At 33.0% G+C, this 18,790-nt stretch overlaps 1 protein-coding gene across 10 annotated transcripts in view; it reads left to right on the forward strand.

Annotated features, from left to right (window-relative positions):
- The window catches only part of LOC126752977 (embryonic polarity protein dorsal), a 20,766-nt gene continuing 1,976 nt past the window's right edge, over nucleotides 1-18,790 (forward strand). For 2 of the 10 annotated variants that reach the window (XR_007666075.1, XM_050464058.1), the window contains exons 1-8: nucleotides 86-290; nucleotides 806-1,081; nucleotides 12,076-12,498; nucleotides 12,615-12,793; nucleotides 12,888-13,279; nucleotides 13,613-13,691; nucleotides 16,475-16,564; nucleotides 18,694-18,747. Coding sequence is in view for 9 of the 10 variants with exons in the window: in XM_050464058.1 (XP_050320015.1) it covers nucleotides 12,098-12,498; nucleotides 12,615-12,793; nucleotides 12,888-13,279; nucleotides 13,613-13,691; nucleotides 16,475-16,564; nucleotides 18,694-18,747 (1,195 nt within the window). In the remaining variant the exon portion in view is untranslated. Of the gene's footprint in view, nucleotides 291-613; nucleotides 660-805; nucleotides 1,082-3,717; nucleotides 3,889-7,227; nucleotides 7,367-11,718; nucleotides 11,889-12,075; nucleotides 12,499-12,614; nucleotides 12,794-12,887; nucleotides 13,280-13,612; nucleotides 16,424-16,474; nucleotides 16,565-18,693; nucleotides 18,748-18,790 lie in introns of those variants that run through there. The other 8 variants (XM_050464059.1, XM_050464051.1, XM_050464053.1 and 5 more) reach the window with 8 other exon arrangements.

The raw sequence follows: 18,790 nt of genomic DNA on the forward strand, positions 1-18,790 counted from the left end.
AAAGGGAGGTGGCTTAGAGAGTGTAGAGCACTGAAGCTCTGGAATGGGCAAGACTCTCAAAATTTTTAAGAGATCGGTTTATTAAAAGTTGTAGCTTTAGTCTGCATTTCGCTTTCACGCCGTTTCGTTCACATTTGTTGTTGAGTTCACAGTGACGGAGTGTTTAAATGTCGTTGACGTGTTTAAAAATTTGTTAATTTGTATTTATCGAACCAATTTTTTCATAGTTGATTTTGTGAGTGAATATACCCTTCTGAAATGAGTGAATTGCAAAAAAAAAAGTGATTTATGTAAGTTACGAACATTATAAAGCAGAAAAATATTGATTAAATGTATACCACGCGAACATATTGCTTTGCTAACGGATTGGCATACACAACCATGTGCACATTCGTACACACATGCCCACGTATAGAATATATAATATAAAGGAATATGTACACATACTATATGCATATGTATGCATGTGGTAGCATGCTCACAGTCAGTCGATTGATCCTTTTCCTGGAGATGCTGTTGGAAGAAAAATAAGCAGCTAATGATTGTTGGATTATAAATCAAAACCACTTGTATAAAAATGTTCTAAAATTGGAATAAATTTGATGTTTTTCAGTCTAATTGGATTTTATGTGTAGACAGGAATTTCTAGTTGCAAACTGGTAAATTTCCCGTCTATTTTGATGCTCCACTGCATTGATATACATATGTACATATATTGTGTGCTTAAACATGTATTAAATGTGGTGTACGCTTGTAAATACCTACATAAACATATACAAATATAAATGCTATATTATACATTCAGTGCAATTACGGCTTATTTATACCGATCACGTATTCCCGTCAACGAAAAAGAGTTACTAGTAAATACTATACATGCTTAATAAACCTACAAACATACATATAATGTGTCGATGTGCGTAAATCTACTGAGAGTAAAAGAATATGATATACGAACAAGTGAGAAAAAGTGAAACAGTGAACTAGGAATTAATATTTAAATACCCACAATTAGAGAACTTGGAGCAGCCAGCTTGCTTGATTAGATTAAAAAGTACAATCACTGGAAATGAAAATAAAGGTAAATTTACACATCTCAAATTTGCCACACACAAAATGTTATTACAGATTCATGTTTTTTTTGAAAATGTAGTTATCAACATTTATTTAAAGATAATTTGGCTACTCATATTCTTAGCTGATGATATTCATATAAGACCCTAAGTGTATGGAGAAATAAATTTGTTTACGCAATTACATAGATAGGTATGAAGAAATGTTCTTTAAAAAGGACAGAATTTTAAAATTTTTGTATTGTTCTTTATTTGTGGATTTGGCAAAAATTTAAACATGGTTATCAATTTTGGACAATGTGCTGTCTTTTTATTTTTTTTATAGTTCTGATTTTGTAAACAGCTTCATTAATACATGTCCAGTCCAAACGGATATTTGCTGTTAATGCTAAACGAATCATTACTGAAAATACCGTCACCAACTATCTAAAACCAAACAATTACATAAATGTTTATTTGTATTCACGTTTCTAAGTCAGTATGATAAATTTAGAAGCAAAGTAAAAATTATAAGATCGGGTATTATTCTGGACTTTCCCACAAGTTTCATTATGATTGACTCACAACACACAAATCGGCAGCACAGCTACTTATTGGATCATGCTTTGCACATTTGCACATTTTAATACATACATAAGCATATGTACATATGTATGTATAATTATAAAATTTCAATTATCAAATATCAACAACAATATATGCTCATACATACATATGTATTAACTCAGTAATAGTAACATACTTACATGCATATCAAATATGTTTTCTTATAACAGTTAAGCAAGTAATTTAGTAACATAAATAAAATTGCTTAAAACAATCCTTTTGAGTAGGCAGTTTCAGACGGTCTTAATTTAATTGTTGGTAGAAATGTGCGTGTATGGATTATATATAAAATCGAATTATTTTATGTAAAAACAAAACAATTTTTAAAAAACATTTGGAAATTGACTATTTTTCACACTTTACTCCGATCAGATTTTTCGATTCGATTGCGATCCGAAGTTGTAAAATCTTTCTTTCTACTCGTAATTGAGACGGTCGTGTCGTATACGCATTAGTTGTTATACCTAAGAGCGCAAGACAGGTTTCGGCTTCCACAACGGACTATAACAAAAAAGAGTAAAATGCAAGTACGATGTAAAGTAGTTATCTACATATGTACATACTACATATGTATGTATATACAAATGTGCATACAAAAACATTTACGAGAAAATAATCAAATGAACACATGTAAATATGCAGGGGATGTGTCAAAATGTTATGATAATATACATACATACATATGTATGTGTAGAGTTAATACTAAAAATTATCTGGATATCTATTTGTAAAAAAATATTCTATAAAGAGATACAAAATTTCTCTTTAAAAATTTTCAAATCTTTTCTTTGTCAAGTTTTGATTATTGTTATAATATTTAATCAAACTTTTTACATGGTGAATAATGCACCATTACTCATTATGAAGTAATAAATGCAAAACGTATAAACAAACATATATCGTTATTGAAATAAATCAATTAATCCAATTAAATGACTTAGATTACGTAGGTACATAGCTAGGTGTATGTAAATAGTACGGTACTCATAAAAAATTCAAATGTTCATGCCTTATTTTTCACTGTATACTATTAAATTGTGCACCATGTCGACCATACAGGCACGTGGTATTGCAAAATTTAAACATGGCAATGAAGGCGTACTACGATTATTGTTATTTATTTACGTTTTTACTTAAAATGCGATCAACACCATATCTTTCAAGAACAGTCAACGAAAGTTTGGCAAATTGCTTACAAATATAACCACTTTTTACTATTACTCTCTTCCTCTTTTATACAGCCAAACTTTGTTATCATGCTTGAGAAAGCTTTTAACATTCCCCTTTTTTGTCCGTAATTAACAATACAACTGCAAAAGCTTTTCTAGTTTCAATGCTCACTACTTTCGAATGAAGAGAACATTGAATATGTATTTGAAATGATTCGTCGCTTACCGGCTCATAGCGGGCAATAGAGCAATATTAATAATAACAAAAACATCAAATACTTGCTATCGCATAGGCATACGCACGTTGTCCTATGGTACATACATATGTATATGGGATAATCTTTAAAGAGCGTACACCCGGATTATTCTCTATAAGTTACAATTGAGAATGCATTAATTTTCAACACAGGAGCTTTAGGATGCTATTATACATTAATTAATTTCAAATGTAAGATATAAATATTTAAATAAAGATTTGGATCATTGTTTACATTTCTCTCCAAAGCCCTTCTGAATGTTTTTTTCATGTTACAAATCATTGGTCACATGTTCCTTTGCGAATAATCGCGAACTCATTCCGCACTTGTCACATTTTGTACAGGGTATGCATTAATATGAGTGTACATAGGTATATATAGTACATTCATATGTATGTACATATGTATCTGCATAGACAAATGAGTATTACTCCAATAACAGCAAGTAAAGTTATTTACAAGAAATTGCTAAAACCAAACCGAGCGATACACCAACCGGTGCCACTCGCATGCATACTACCGTACATATATACATACATACATACATTCATATCAGGCATTTTGGTGTGCGTTCAAAATAGGTGCAAGAATTTCCAACTCAATTCATTGTCGACTTAACTTCAATAGTGAACGGTTGTGATCGCGGCTTATTAATCAAACATACTACATACTCGTACGATGTACATCTGTTTGTATGAAGTTAGCAACTGCTACAAATGGAATAAATATAACAGTATTTTTACTTAAGCGTCCACCATGTTTAAGTGTTCGTGTTAAAAAGTGGCAAGATTTTAATTTTAATAAAATATTTAACTTATAAACGTACATAATATTTTACACACATACGTATATACATACATATGTTTTGAATATTTTAACGACTAACCCAGGTGTTGTGGGAGCTTAAACTGACGAAAAGCTTAACGCGGACAACCTATTATAAAACATATGTTTGTACAGATTTTTTTGGGAATATGCGAACAGATGACTGTGCATATCTACATATTTATTAATGTATATCCTCGAATGTTACATGTATAACAACAAATTAGATAAATAATTTTAAGATAACAATATATGGTAAATACAAGAATTTGTAGATTTGTTGCATAATTGAATAAGGAAAAGATGCTATATGTCCCTTTATTAATTTTAATGCTAAAACATGGCTAATGGAAGTTTGCGAAATTTCAGTTATATTTAAAGATCTGTGCATGTTTGTACTTTATATGTATGTATGACATACATTTGTATATATGTGAGTATGTAATAATATTACGAAAATAATCGATTAAGCCTCAAAAAGTATGGTACATACGCACTATATTTGAATGCGCGCCTTTTTATACTCTCGCAACAAAGTTGCTAAGGAGATAGTTATAGTTTTGTTCACATAACGGTTGTTTGTAAGTCCTAAAACTAAAAGAGTCAGATATAGGGTTATATATACCAAAGTGATCAGGGTGACGAGTAGAGTTGAAATCCGGATGTCTGTCTGTCCGTCCGTGCAAGCTGTAACTTGAGTAAAAATTGAGATATCATGATGAAACTTGGTACACGTATTCCTTGGCTCCATTAGAAGGTAAAGTTCGAAGATGGGCAAAATCGGCCCACTGCCACGCCCACAAAATGGAGAAAACCGAAAACCTCTAAAGTGTCAGAACTAAGCCATAAATAAAGATATTAAAATGAAATTTGGCACAAAGGATCGCACTAGGGAGGGGTATAGTTGGACGTAATTTTTTTGGAAAAGTGGGCGTGGCCCCGCCCCCTACTAAGTTTTTTGTACATATCTCAGAAACTACTATGGCTATGTCAACCAAACTCTATAGAATAGTTTCTTTCAGGCATTTCCATATACAGTTCAAAAATGGAAGAAATCGGATAATACCCACGTCCACCTCCCATACAAAGGTTATGTTGAAAATCACTAAAACTGCGTTAACCGACTAACAAAAAACATCAGAAACACTAAATTTTACGTAAGAAATGGCAGAAGGAAGCTGCACCCAGGCTTTTTTTAAAAATTTAAAATGGGCGTGACGTCGCCCACTTATGGACCAAAAACCATATTTCAGGAACTACTCAACCGATTTCAATGAAATTCGGTATATAATATTTTTTTAACCCTGATGACATGTACGAAATATGGGTGAAATCGGTTCACAACCACGCCTTTTTCCAATATAACGCTATTTTGAATTCCATCTGATGCCTTCTCCGTATAATATGCACATTAGGAACCAATGATGATAGCGGAATAAAACTTTACACAAATACGGTATTTGAAAAATATGTAAATGACGGATAATGAAATCTCGATTATCACTTTATCATGCGAGAGTATAAAATGTTCGGTGACACCCGAACTTAGCCCTTCCTTACTTGTTAATTTATGTATGTTGCACAATGGTACATGTATTAGTTATAGTTACGAATCAAAATATCAAAATTATGCGAACGGTGAGACGGTTTGATTTCGTGTTATTGATCTACGTGGTACGTGTATATCTTAAAATAAACTTTACATTTTATTACCTTATTAAATATAAAATACAGTAGTAATTAATGACAGCTAAATTTATTACATAATATTCTTATAACACTCTCTTACTTTGAAAAAGGGCCAAATATCAGGAGTTTAACATAGCTACGAGGAGAAATTTCAGATCAATATATTAAAAACCTGAGGGCCTAGTTCGCGTATTTACAGACGGACATGCCTAACTCGACTCAGCGCGCCACGCTGCTCGTTTATATATACATATGTACATATGTATGTATACTCTAAAGGATCTCCGAGTATTAAAAACTTCTTCTGAATATAATCCCTTATAAGATAAAAGAACTGGGTTGTCTACGATGTTGCAATTGTTAAATGCTTTGGGGGAAATTCATATTTCAATATTACTTACATACATATGTATATTTGCACAAAAAATTCAAAATTTCATTAATACTTCATATACCTAATCGTTATTTTCTAAAGTAATTTATAATAAAAAATATATGTATGTATGTACTTAACGCATTCTCAGGATAATGGAAATGTGTTGATTACTCATCATTTTTTCACAAAAATATAAAAATGCCATTCTGGAAATTAGTATCTAAGTTTACATGGGTACATAACTTTCAGATATTCGAATAATTGGGAAGGGAGTACCCTAATTACATATGTCGTATAAAATTTATATAGTTGAGTTTTACTTCCGTCAAAGACATTTTAAAGTTTAAATACATTTTTTTTCCAATATTGTTCTTTGATAGTAACTTTGTGGGTGATAAAATGTTTCCAAAACATGTTGTCAAACCATATCATTATTGCATTTTTTATATTGTACCTTGTTTATGATTAGTACTCAATCATACATGGAATAAAAACATCCATGGTTTTTGAAAATTTTTTTTTCAACAGTAGTCGTTTGTCCACAGGTTTGCCGCGTGAATTATTTATCTTTTTGGCATGTTCTCATGGTATTTATGTTTTTGTAAATGTTTTCTCAATGAAGTGAGTCATTAATAAAGAATTCAATTTTCTTTTATTCATATATATGTATGTACATATGTACGTATAAGAATATAGATAAATACCTTCATATTGTCGTATTTAGAAATGTATTTATTGAGAAATATACATACACATACTTATTTTCTATGTATTAAGCCCGTTGATATTTTAGCGTGTAATATGGATGCTTACGTATATAACAGATAGTCATACAATCACATAAATATGTATGTATGTATGGTATATAGATACCCTGCCGTGGGATAAATCAAAGTTTATATTATTACTAACCTTATTACCAGCATGGCCCGAATTCCTTACATGTTTAGATTTGACTCAGAACTACTAAATACTAGTTAGCAATTCCTGTTGTAAATTTTAATCATAAGTTAATGCGTGTAAGAAAGTAGTTTAACCAAACGATAATAATTTATCCAAATGCAATTTTTTCATGGGGTATATGTTCATATGTATGTATAAATGTATATCAATACTTATATTATTCTAGGTTAAGCAGATACACAAAAGTCATGCGTACACACTTACATATGTATGGTATGTTATACTGGCTTTAGCAATTCTGCAATATTTTGAATTATTTTAGTTCAAAAATTCACACATTCAGTATTCGACGCCAAAACATGGCGTACGCATTGCTAGGCAAACGGCAATTGGAAAAAATATATTACATTTGATTGTTTTGATCCAGAAATAGTGCAATTTGGAAAACTTGAGTTCCAGCAACGTTTTGTGAGTTTTAAAAAAATTTCGCACTAAAATCGTAATATTATTCCGGCATAATAATATTATCGAAGAAAACATTTTCGGGCGCATGAGTTTGATAAAAACCACTTTCGGTAATTAAGTAATTAAGTACTTCATCCGATCGACAGTTCTGCCAGTACATTACAGTATAATTAGTGTTTCGATGCATCAAGTTTTATTGCTTAAGGAAGTAAGCGCGGTTACAAGCCTATTTAAGCATATACATACATACATATGTATAATTAAATATGTGCAAATTAAATGAAATTATATGTAAAATAATTCAAATTAATTATATACCAATGCCATTTTTGACTAGGAAGAAAAAAATCATGAGAAAAATTTAAAGTTCGTATCAAAAGAAAGGTAAAAACTCAACTAATGTTATTGCAGATAATACCAACTACGTACTATCCTTTCTCTAACTTTAATTAAGCCTTAAAAATTAAGGCTCTATCTATGTAAATGCGGGATGGTGTGCTATCACTATGATCGCTAGATGGGAAAGTATATAATTTACAAACTTATAGAATAAAACAATATCAGTGCATGAATATAAAGAACAAATATTTTTAGGCACAAAATCTGCATGTGAAAAAATAAATACATATGCTACCAGTTGACAAGATGTAGAAGTTTTAAAAGGCCCCCAAACGCGATAATTTAAAGATTTTTTTTTTCGATTTAAAACATTGGCTTGGTTCCAAATAGAATATTTGCTTATATGTGAACAATATATATTTACCACATATGTATATAAGTATGTATTTTTAAACGAAATGACGTTATTTGTATTCTTTTCTCCATATTTACTACAAATTTAGCTAAAAATTCGAATGAGAATGTAGTTTTGATAGGAACATTACCGAAAAGACATAACATGCTTTCCAAATACCTCGTCTTTTTATTTATGCATATGTACATAAGTATGTATTCCTGTGCGTACATATGTATATATATACAATACTTATTCCAAAGTAATTGCTGAAAACCAAATGCTGTTACCCATCATACCCAAATGTATTGAATGCGCGACTATCTACTGGTGACACGTGGATTCAAATGCCACTAGCATTTTCTTCCGCAATAATTTTTGCCGTTCTCAAAACGAAAGGGTGAGGATGTCCAGGCTTTGTTTATTTTTTGTTTTTGATAGTAAATTTTTCTTTTTTTCTTTTTTTTTAATGAAATTTACTACTAATTATTAAGCTCAATAATAGACATTGCAAATGAGTTGATTGGTAGTTGTTTTGTTCTTTTGTCATGTAAAGAATGGAACATTTTTAAAATGGTGGCAAATAAAACTTTCATCAAGATGAGAAAATGCTCTAAGATCGAAATTCTTAGGACTATGAAAAGGATTGCACTCAAAGTCATCAACCATTTGGAGTCGGTTCAGCACAAGCTTACATATTCAAGTGAATACATATTTAGATATGCAAAAATAACCTTCCGATATTTTTTGGCTGTAATTTAAAAAAAAAATAAAAAATTTTGATTCTGCTTGTGGACTATTTTTATTTGGTCTTTTAAATTTTTTTACATCAAGTTGAGAATATGATATCATGTAAATGGCCGCGGCCACAGTTGATTGTCATTTTCCATCAATTTGGCCAGAACTTCCGGCGATAGGTCCTCACATTCTTGACGGATATTGTCTTTAAGTGCTGCTAGAGTCTGAGGCTTGTTGATATAAGCCCGCGACTTCAAAAAGCCCCGTAAAAAGAAGTCTGGAGCGGTCAAATCAGGCGATCTTGCTGGCCAGTGCAAATCGCCTAAACGGGAGATTAGGCGCCTGGGAAATGCATCCTTCAGCATATCGGTTGTGGCACGTATAGTGTGTGCCGTTGCATCGTCCTGTTGGAACCACATGTTTTCCAATCCCAATTCATCAAGTTGCGGCAAAAAGAACTCGTTGATTATGGCTCTGTAGCGCTCACCACTCACAGTAACCGTTTGGCCCGCGACGTCTTCGAAGAAAAAAGGTCCGATGACTCTTCCAGCGAAAACAGCACATTGCACAGTGACTTTGAGCGGGTGTAATGGTTCTTCGTGGGTTACACGCGGACTTTCAGTGCCCCAGAAGGGTAAATTTTGCTTATTTACGTACCCGCTAAGATGGAAATGGGCCTCATCACTCATGATTATTTTTGATGAAAAATCATCTTCCTCTTGGTGGTGATTAAGGATGGCTTGAGCGTATGAGCGTTAGACGCGACTGGCGGTCAGCAGCTAACAGCCGATGCACCATCTGGACTTTGTAGGGAAACATCTTCAAATCTTGTACCAAAATTCGCTTTAAACACCGTCGACTGATACCCATTTGCGTGGCACATCGTCTGGTCGATGTCGACGGCGTTTCCATGACATCCTCGGCAACAGCAGCAATATTCTCTGCAGAACGACTACTCCGGGGTCTGCCACGCCTGGCAGCATCTCGTGTTGTGCCAGTCTCTTCGAGACGAGCGGCTAAACGTCGCAGTGTTTCACCAGTAGGCGTCGGACAGCCTGGAAATCTGCGACGAAATTCACGTTGTGCCAAAGTCACCGACCGATTATTGGCCAAATAAATAGTCACCAATAACCCGCGTTCTTGTGCAGTGTAGCGTACCATTGCTTATTTGCGTGTATTTCGCATGTGTTTACTACACAAATGTCAAAACAGAAGTGACATTAGAGGTCAGTTGCAAAATTTATAGCATCTTCTGATAGGAGGATTACTTTTGCGCCACCCTGTATATAAAATAAATTATGATTTATGAGTGTTAACCTAAGTAGATATGTTATATAAATTGCTCTTCAAAATGGCAGTATCGAAAAAAGTCACAGTTGTGGTATCTGAAAATTTTGTTTGGATCATTGAAGTGCGCTCTTTTTGACCCCTAGGAAGACTTCTATGAAAATAACATTAAGAGAGATGAATTGGTGTGACGATCTATTTTTGATGATTTACGTAATTGTCTAGACGCCAACAACGCTTTGTAGATATACTTCTCATTATAAGTGCGAGTATATACATATGTACATGTATGTATAGACCTACACACTAGATCGAGTAAATGGTCCCACAATATTAATGTTGTAGGCATGATCATACATACATTCATTTGTACATACATATGTAGTATATACATACATACTTGTGTCAATACCGCCATTTCGAGAAGTGACGTCGATTATGAAGACGTCAGAAGGCTGTTTTCTCATTCATGTGTAATTTAGGTATATATGTATGTATATATTATTTTTTATATAAAGTTTTCTTTTGGGATATTATGCATTTAATTGTTTATTTTAATAAAATATTATGCATTTCAGTAATTAGTATTGCGTTTACAACTTGATTCCTTAGGTGAGCTTTTTGTCCAATTTAGAGTTTGGGTATGTGCTTGTGAACTGACTCTCGCTATTCACAAACGGCGATTTATTCACCAAGTGATAGAGAAATACACACAGATTTTTATACTAGTACGTTTATTAAAGAATTCGTTGGGAAATTTATGTGTTCAATTACCTACATATGTATGTACGTACATATGTTAAAGTCATTTTGATCAAGGTGTATCTGCGTATAGTTACATACATATATACATACATCCACAAATAAAAGTGTACCCGGCAGGAAAGCGTCAAACTACTAAAGAAGCAATTTACATTTAGAATCTCCTGGTCAAAATCGAATTAGTTAAAAAGGGTCAGACTTTCTACATACATACATGTATATGTATGTACATATGTATATAATTTTTTTAAGTTTGATCAGAGATAAATACTAGTTTGATCACGTAATAAATACCAGTCAATGTATGGAAAAAATACGAAACTTGAATAGTTAGGATTGTGGCTCAAACAGTTTGATTTTAGTATACGAATACATTTACATTGGGCTAAGTATGAAAATATGTCGAATAGGCGTTTTTCACATGCATGTATAGTACATATGTGCATGAATAATATACCATATGCGTATCAATGAGAAGTATGTAATATTACGTTCAATACAATATAGTTTTTAATCATAAAATTTTACAAAATTTTCAAATGCTATTCTCTAGATACATACATATGTACATACATATACCTATGTAATGACTACATGAATACATTGACATATGTTTTAATATTTTCGCATTAATTTTGTGCGGATTTATTTTTCTCGGAGGTACAAAAAATGTATTTTTGGCTTTGTTGTCGATTCTGGCTGTCGGTTCTCTCTTTTGCACGATATATGTACATACACATGTATGTACAAAATCTGATTCATTTTCGCGCATCCGCGGTTCACCTCTCGCTGATCGGAGATGGTTGAAAGCGTTTTAGAAAATAGTTGAGATTTAGTATATGCCGACTCCTTACATTGTGATCAACAGAAATATATTCTGAGGGAAAGAGGCAAACTTGGGAAACCTGCAACATCTGTCTGCTTTGTGAGAAGAAGTCGAATTTATTTTTGGTGTACAATTCACAATTTTGCTGTATAGAGTGTGGAAGAGATCAAAGATACAACGTTAGTGAAAAACTTAAGCATGTCAGAATAATAATAATATATCCATGGCCTAGAGATTTCTATATTATATATGTACATAGTTCTTTTGAAATTTCGTACAAATCTTTTGTTAATTCATTATGAAATTGTTAAGTGTAACCGTATTTTGACTAAATTCAATGTAAACTATTTTCTTCTTTATTTTCAGTTAATTATTTTAAGTAATTATTATGTATCCTAGCCAAAGTAACGCCAATATAGGAGGGGGCCCAAGAGTAAGCCCGAATGAGGAACATCTACAACATCAATCCCCTCAGCATCAGCAACAACAAAATATGAATTATAATACGGACCAAACGAAGCAACAACATACTGACACTACTCCATCTCCATCTCAGCAGCAAACAAACCCAAATAAAAAAATCGCTAAAAAGGCGTACGTTAAAATTGTGGAACAGCCTGCAAGCAAAGCATTGAGATTTCGTTATGAATGCGAGGGTCGTTCGGCTGGTTCTATTCCAGGCGTGAACTCGACCCCGGAAATGAAAACTTTTCCTACCATCGAAATTGTTGGTTATAAGGGGCGAGCAGTAGTGGTCGTCTCTTGTGTAACCAAGGACGCACCATACCGGTAAGAAACTACGTGTCTTTTTCCTTATTATTTTATGTCAATTTACTTTAAAACCACAGAACTTAAATATTTATCTTGATAGAGAAATTTTTTTAAATTTACAATTTCTGCTTCAGTCCTCATCCTCACAATTTGGTAGGTAAGGAGGGTTGTAAAAAGGGTGTTTGCACCTTGGAAATTAACAGCGATACGATGCGTGCCGTATTCGGTAATTTAGGAATACAATGCGTGAAGAAGAAAGACATTGAAAGTGCCTTAAAAGCAAGAGAAGATATTCGTGTTGATCCTTTTAAAAGTGAGTACAGATGATATCGTTGTTATGCTGGTAGTATACAATATATGTATATGTAGTATATTCATATTTGTCTATTTGTTTGTTTTTTTCTCAGCTGGATTTTCGCACCGTTTCCAGCCAACTAGTATAGATCTAAACTCTGTCAGATTGTGTTTTCAAGTATTTTTAAAAGGTGACATGGGTCGTTTCACAGTACCACTGCCACCTGTAGTCTCAGAGCCAATTTATGATAAAAAGGCCATGTCGGATCTCGTTATTTGTCGCATTTGTGAGTGTTCGGCCTCGGTTTTAGGGAACACAAAAATTATTCTACTCTGTGAGAAAGTAGCTAAAGAGGATATTGCGGTGCGATTTTTTGAAGAGAAGGACGGTGTTACAATATGGCAAGCATATGGTCAGTTCGAGCACAGTGATGTTCATAAACAAACCGCGATTACATTCAGGACACCAAAATATCATAATACAAGCATAACAATGCCAGTCGAGGTGAGTCTTTGTGTAATAAAGATATACATATATTTGACTGTGCTCTCCTTATATGAATACCAACTACATGTAAAAAAGTGCCGTACGAAAACATACATACATATTTAAATGTGTCTAAACCAACACCCACATATACATACGTATAGTAATTTGGAATGACTCGAATGGAAGTTTAAATTTAATTGAAAACTGTATGAAAAATAAACTCAAATTTTATAATAAGTATGGTAGTATTTGGGAAAGTTTAATTAACATGTTTGCTTTCGTATTCGGCCCAAAATCAAAATTGGTTTCATAAAATAATAATCAATCTAATGATTTATGTGTTTATAGGTATTGGTACAATTGCAAAGACCTTCAGATGGAGCAGTTAGTGACCCCGCGACATTTGAATATAAGCCAGCGAAGTCGGGTAGGTATTCCTTAGAAAATTTGCGTCGTATGCTCAAACAGCCAGACGAGTGCGTATTTCAAGAAATATTAAAAACAGTAGATGATAAAAAATTAAGTTTTGGAGAGGCTATAAATTTGGACACTTCAACTGCAGAGTCGCATGAAGAGATGAAGGGTTATTTGGATAACTCTATTACAGTAGAAGCGGCAGAGGCCGATAAACGCCGTAAGGAGAATGAAATCGATGCGATAATCGATGAGAAAGTAAGAGAGTTGGAACAACAGGAACTTAATATGGAACCAGTATCTAATAAGAAACAGCTTGGTGCAATATCGGAGGAGGCTAAAGTGGAAAATGTTCAACCACAGCTACAAGTTGAACGAGTTGCAAGTTCGCAGTTGGAAGAAATGAAATATACTGGAGCGAAAGAACAGAAGCAACTTTCCGTTAATGATAAAATCAATGAATGGATGAAAAGCAATGAATTACAGGAGAATGAAGGTTCTCCGCCACCAGATGGTGCAGCATCCATTGCTTCTATTGACGAGGATAAAGTTCTTACAGCACTACTGGATGAAGCTGCTGAATTAGACGAAATTTATACACGACATGTGCTTCAACGTGACACATATAAAGCTATGCTCACTGAAATAAATGATAAGAATTCTGAAATAGACGGTCAGAAGAAATCTATGGAAGTAGATGATAGTTTTGATGATGCAGCTACTTATAGTAGTTTGCAGAGAGCTTTTAAGAACCCTGTCGATATTCCGTTAGATGACTTAATGCCACCAACTCCCCCATCCTCTCAACTTGCTCCAGAAGATGCACAGTATGATCGTAATGGATCTTTTGCATTAAGTGCTGATGCTGCACTGGCTACACTGGAGCAGATTCCTATACCACCATTACATCAACAGCCAAGTCAGCAGCAAAGAACCAAGCAAACGGTCTCACCACCGCGTCCATTGCCACCAAAATATTTGTCACCACACATGCACGTGACCGCTGCAGAAGAGGAGAAATTACCCCCTCTACCACCAAAACGTATACGAAAGCAAGATGGAATTACTGAAAGCAATTCGATTCAAGAGAATATCAACGTTGTATCCGATTACAGATCTCGTTCACCAGCTCCGATTATAATAAAAAAGACTCCAGATCAGTCGCCACTTTCAAAGCGTTTGCCCTCCAAGCCGCTTAACGGCAGTAATTCAAATACATTACCTAAACAAAAGAAATCAGGATTTTTCTCAAAGATTTTTTCGCGACGTAAAAGCAGGCCTGACCTCAATCAAAGTGGGGACGTAGCCCAAAATTCCAAGGGCACTACTCCAAATTTAAGTCGTGAACCAAGTATTTCCCAATTTCGAATGAACGATCCAAATCGCGGATCTGTAAAATCTCTTCAGCCTATATCCTTACCAACAAGCCCCACTAAAAGTGAATTTAATAAGGGAACTAAGCCAAGTCGCCCAGTTGGTCGCAGTGTTAGTAGCGTTTCGGGAAAACGCCCATCACGTTTGACCGCTGATGTTATACATATACCATTGAAAGGCGATAGTATTAATAGTCTGCCTCAAAACGAAGAGTACTCACATGCCAGTACCGTAACGTTAAGCAATACACTTGACCGTAAAACTGTTTCTGCCTTACAACTTGCCGATATTCCACTATGTGAGGGGAATATGGAACTAGTAGCGATAGCTGACCGCCAAAGTCTGCGTAACTTATGCGAAGGGGCTTTCAACGTCCAACTTGATCCCGATGTAGATTTAACAGAAGCAGAACATTTCGCATTATATACCAGCATACCGCCCCAAGCAACAACCAGCGAATTCGACGAAGCTTCCGCGTATTACGCCGCAGTTGATGCGGGGGAGATTTTAACTCCTGATGAAATCGCTAGGCGTTTGGCAGCAGCGAACTGCATCAATTGAAATGAAGAACAATTAGTAAGCTCTTCGGAAGCTAGGGGATTTCCATAATTAATTTGATGAAATTTGATCATGGATCTTACATTAAGTAGTGTCTTTGACTATCAATTGAAAACTTTTAAAAATATACATACATACATATATGTATGTATTGCTGTTTACAAAGAAACTCCTAACGAATGATGAAAACACACTGATGTCTATACTTACATATAAATGTGCATATGTAAGTGTATGTAAAGATTTTGAAAAGAAAACGATACATCAAAACAATGTCAACGTATTTTTCGGCATTTAGTTTTTGATAAAAAAATAAAATATTACTGTGCAATCGATTGATTTTATAACAATACCCTGGTATTGAATATTTGTAATGTATCGATCTGATACATATTTTATGTAGAGTAATATGCATATAAGTACATACATTGAAATATATACATATGTATGTGTAAAAATATATACCTACGCACATACATAGGTACAAATGATACTGAGATTGTTTGAGATACAGATGAAGTATGCTCTAAATTTGGTAATGGCAATGTTGGCGTCAAAAAATCGACCGTACCGACGACTGAAGTACTTACATACATATGTATATAAAAATAAGGGATTGATGTATTCAAGCTTCGCCCAATTTGAACATGGATTCATTTATTATATATCAATACAAAATATGGATTGGAACCCCGATCTATTTGTAGCTTTTTATAAAACCATAATATTAAGCCAGATGTATTAGATTTTAAAATTACACATGTAACTGAATTATTGACGAAGTACTTAAAAGCGAACTTTGTATGAAATTTATATCACTGTTTTTTAGAAAAATAAACCAAGAAATAACTCTTTTGATTATAGGACCAGAGGAATTGAGACGAAAACGTCAAAGGACTGATGGCGATACAATGCATTTCTCGCCGCAACAACAAAGTGATCACCCAGGTGGTCGTAAGTGCATTTGTCTTTTTAATTATATTTTGATTATGAGGTTGATAACGGTGTTGGTGGTATTTGGTTACAATTGGGGTTACAAGAATTTTTTGGTTGTGGTACATATTTTATAACGAACATGTTGACTTGATTGAATCAATAAGCACACGTATCACATATGTATATGTGTGTTAGCGCCTTTTCATATAACTAAAAGTCTAATTCCATTTACCCACATTGTATCGTCATGTATCTGTCTTAAATAAGCTCTTGGAATATTGCCCAATCCTATACCAGAAACATTTCACTTTAGCAATGTACTTGATCAATTTGCTGTCATTTTATAAATAAGTAATAAATTGTAATATACTATAAATGATTTTAAAATCCTAAGTAATTGAAATATCATAACTTCAAAATGTAAACCGATTCGAAGGTACAACATTGCTCCATTATGTTTCTGAAATATGTATGTAGAGCAATTAGCGGCGAGTTGGATTATTTAAATATTTTGAAACTGAAATGCAACGGTCATGCAATCACACCGTAGTGGATCATATGTGGGTCGTGTCTCCTAGATGATTTACATTTTCTGATCCCACATCCATTGTGAATTGAGCATACTTTAAAGCGTATTTATGCCAAATGAAAAATGAAGTACTATATTTCTTGTTTTGAAAATCCTTTTGTATTGTAAAATATTGACATGATATTAAAAATTTGCAATTTTGGAACAATACCAAGTAAAATATGTTACTCAGATGACTTACGTACATACATACAAATGAGTAAACCGCTACATTAGAATGTGAAATTTTATAGTAGAAAAATAATATATAATTCATACAGATGAAAGATTTAAAATGGTAAAAAAAAACAATGAAATTGAAAGAAAACAATATTTTGATAATAAAAGAATAAAATTCTATTAAAAATCTTGGCAATGGCTTGAATGTTACTTGATTTTCTTCGTTCGAAAAAGGTAAATGAAAGATAATCTTTTTTATCAGTAATTAACTTGCATTTGTGTGCTCATGCACTCCCGTTTTATTCGCACAATATTTTACTGTGCTTACAGCTTTTTGCTTTAATATCTAAATTTTGTTTTGCTTTTGCGTCATGCTAAAAATACGATCAATGATCTTTGTTTTTTTTTTTTCATTCACAAATACATATATGTATATATGTAAGTATGTATTATACACAAGTTATGTATTTACGTAAAAAGAACTTTTTGATAATGCCATAGTTGTTGAAATATTACAAATTAATCCGGATAGTTACACTTACCTTAGTTGAAACTTGTTAATTAAAACTATGAAAGTATAGATGTTATCAAACAACATTCAAGTTTTTAAAGATACCATAATAATATTCCAAAAAATAGCATTTTCATGCAATTTTTTAATCTGTCCTAATATGTATGTTTTTAGTATTAAGCCTTTGAATTCTTGCTGATCAAAACATTGCAAAATTTTAAGAAATGTTCCACAGCATATTGTACAACAACCTTGTGACACTCATCATTGGTATATACTATATATTCAATAACCAAATTGACATAAAAAAATATCGTTATGTTTTCTGAGCATTCTGTGTACAAAGACAATCGCGGTACATCAGAGTTAATACTGAAATTTAGATATGAAATGATTTCTAAAATTGGTAATATTTCTAACTAAATTTTTACAAATTTACGAATTTCTCAAAATGAAAGTATATGTTAGAATAAAGTATATGTAGGCGTATTCTTTGGTATTTTAATGGAAAAGGTCTTATAAGTCCCCAATATGAAATACTGAAGTACTAAGAAAACGGCAACTCAGTAATTGCAAAACTTTCCTCTATCTAATGTTATGCAAGCGGAACAAAATTTTCCAATTGAATTCTAATATACATAGCTCTCTAAAAAGATTGTAATGTGAAATTCTAATTAGCTTGTTAGGCAATTACATTCAATTTTGAATATTTGATTTTTTGCACCACTCTTCAAATGAATTTAAGTTTATCTCGTTTAGTTCGTCAATAAGTACAAAAGGATTTACTTTCGAAATAACCATCACTTTTCATTTCTATCTGTCGTATTAATTCTACGCAATGTTTTTTTGTTTCATATTTAATGCTTTTTTATTTTCTAACCATTTTAGGCATGACAAATTGGAATACACCCATTATACCAGCGATTAAGACGGAACCAAGAGGTAAGATATGCATTTATAAATATTAAGAGAAATACATATATTC

Source organism: Bactrocera neohumeralis, chromosome 3 (assembly GCF_024586455.1).
Source record: "Bactrocera neohumeralis isolate Rockhampton chromosome 3, APGP_CSIRO_Bneo_wtdbg2-racon-allhic-juicebox.fasta_v2, whole genome shotgun sequence".
Taxonomy (NCBI): Eukaryota; Metazoa; Arthropoda; class Insecta; order Diptera; family Tephritidae; genus Bactrocera; species Bactrocera neohumeralis.